The 1,177-nt window shown below is 44.6% G+C and overlaps 1 protein-coding gene across 1 annotated transcript in view; it reads left to right on the forward strand.

Annotated features, from left to right (window-relative positions):
• The first annotated feature begins 612 nt into the window (after positions 1–612).
• adgrl1a (adhesion G protein-coupled receptor L1a) overlaps positions 613–1,177 on the forward strand; it is a 62,381-nt gene continuing 61,816 nt past the window's right edge. The window contains exon 1 of the mRNA XM_076266745.1: positions 613–809. Within this exon, the coding sequence (XP_076122860.1) occupies positions 613–809 (197 nt within the window). The remainder of the gene's footprint in view (positions 810–1,177) is intronic.

The following is a 1,177-nucleotide window of genomic DNA, read 5'->3' on the forward strand; positions in this document are numbered from 1 at the left end:
GCAGTAGCTCAAAAGGGCAGTTTTCTCAGACAGCGTTGGCGGTTGATCTTCTCAGTAGCTGAATGACATTTCCTTGCACCCACACTTTATTAAGACTGCACTATGTAGCTTTTGTTGTTTCTTTGACTACAGTACAATTACGATGTACTTCAGAAGAAACAATAAAGATAAAATGTCACCTAATATGCATGTGTATGGATGTTGATACTTTGTTTGAGTGTTTTTTTTTGTCAGTCAGAGCTATGGCGGATATTTCTTTAACCTCACTGTTCTGTCTACAAAAAGAACATACATTATAATCTGTATATTTATGGCATATCAAACAGTTTGCAAGATTAAAAAATCACGCCTCAGTCATAATGATCATAGACAATGGCATAATGCCATGTTTCTAATGTTCATATGTGTTCTTTGAAATCCCTAGTCTTTTATTGATCAGTATTGAAGGGGAAATCATACCCTTATAGAATGGGAGAACCACCTCACATCTTTTCTTTTCTTAGTATTCCATTGAGGGTAGTAGTATTCCATTGCCTCTGATCTCTCTCTCTTTCTCTCTTTTTTCTTTTCTTCTTTCTCCTCCTCTTCCCCACAGCTTTGGGTCGCTCCATGATGCCCTTTGGCCTGATGCGACGGGAGCTGGCGTGCGAGGGCTACCCCATCGAGCTGCGCTGTCCAGGAAGTGACGTCATCATGATCGAGACGGCCAACTACGGCCGCACCGACGACAAGATCTGCGATGCTGACCCCTTTCAGATGGAGAATGTGCAGTGCTACCTGCCTGACGCTTTCAAGATCATGTCACAAAGGTGTGTGTTTGCGTGTGTGTGTGTATGTGTGTGTGTGTTCGTGTGTGTGTGTGCACGTTCATGCGCTTGGGCATGCATGTGTGTGTGTGTGTGTGTGTGTGTGCGTGCGTGCATGCTTACGTTACGTGTGTGTACACACGTCCATGCATGTGTGTGTGTGTGTGTGTGTGTGCACATGGGTGTGGTGTGTGTGTGTGTGTGTGTGTGTGTGTGTGTGTGTGTGTGTGTGTGTGTGTGTTTTGCACACATATGTTTATGTGTGAGCCATTTCATTTTGCTCAGGAGTCCCAGTGTGTTGGCCTGTGAGTGTGAGGTGTCTCAGTAGCCACTTTGCAGGGTGGACAGCATTTAGATCGCACTGGGTATGA

This window comes from Alosa pseudoharengus, unplaced genomic scaffold (assembly GCF_046254945.1).
Source record: "Alosa pseudoharengus isolate Yale_2024_CS ecotype anadromous, Long Island Sound unplaced genomic scaffold, YU_APseudo_1.1 YU_APseudo_1.1_scf_4, whole genome shotgun sequence".
Classification (NCBI taxonomy): Eukaryota; Metazoa; Chordata; class Actinopteri; order Clupeiformes; family Clupeidae; genus Alosa; species Alosa pseudoharengus.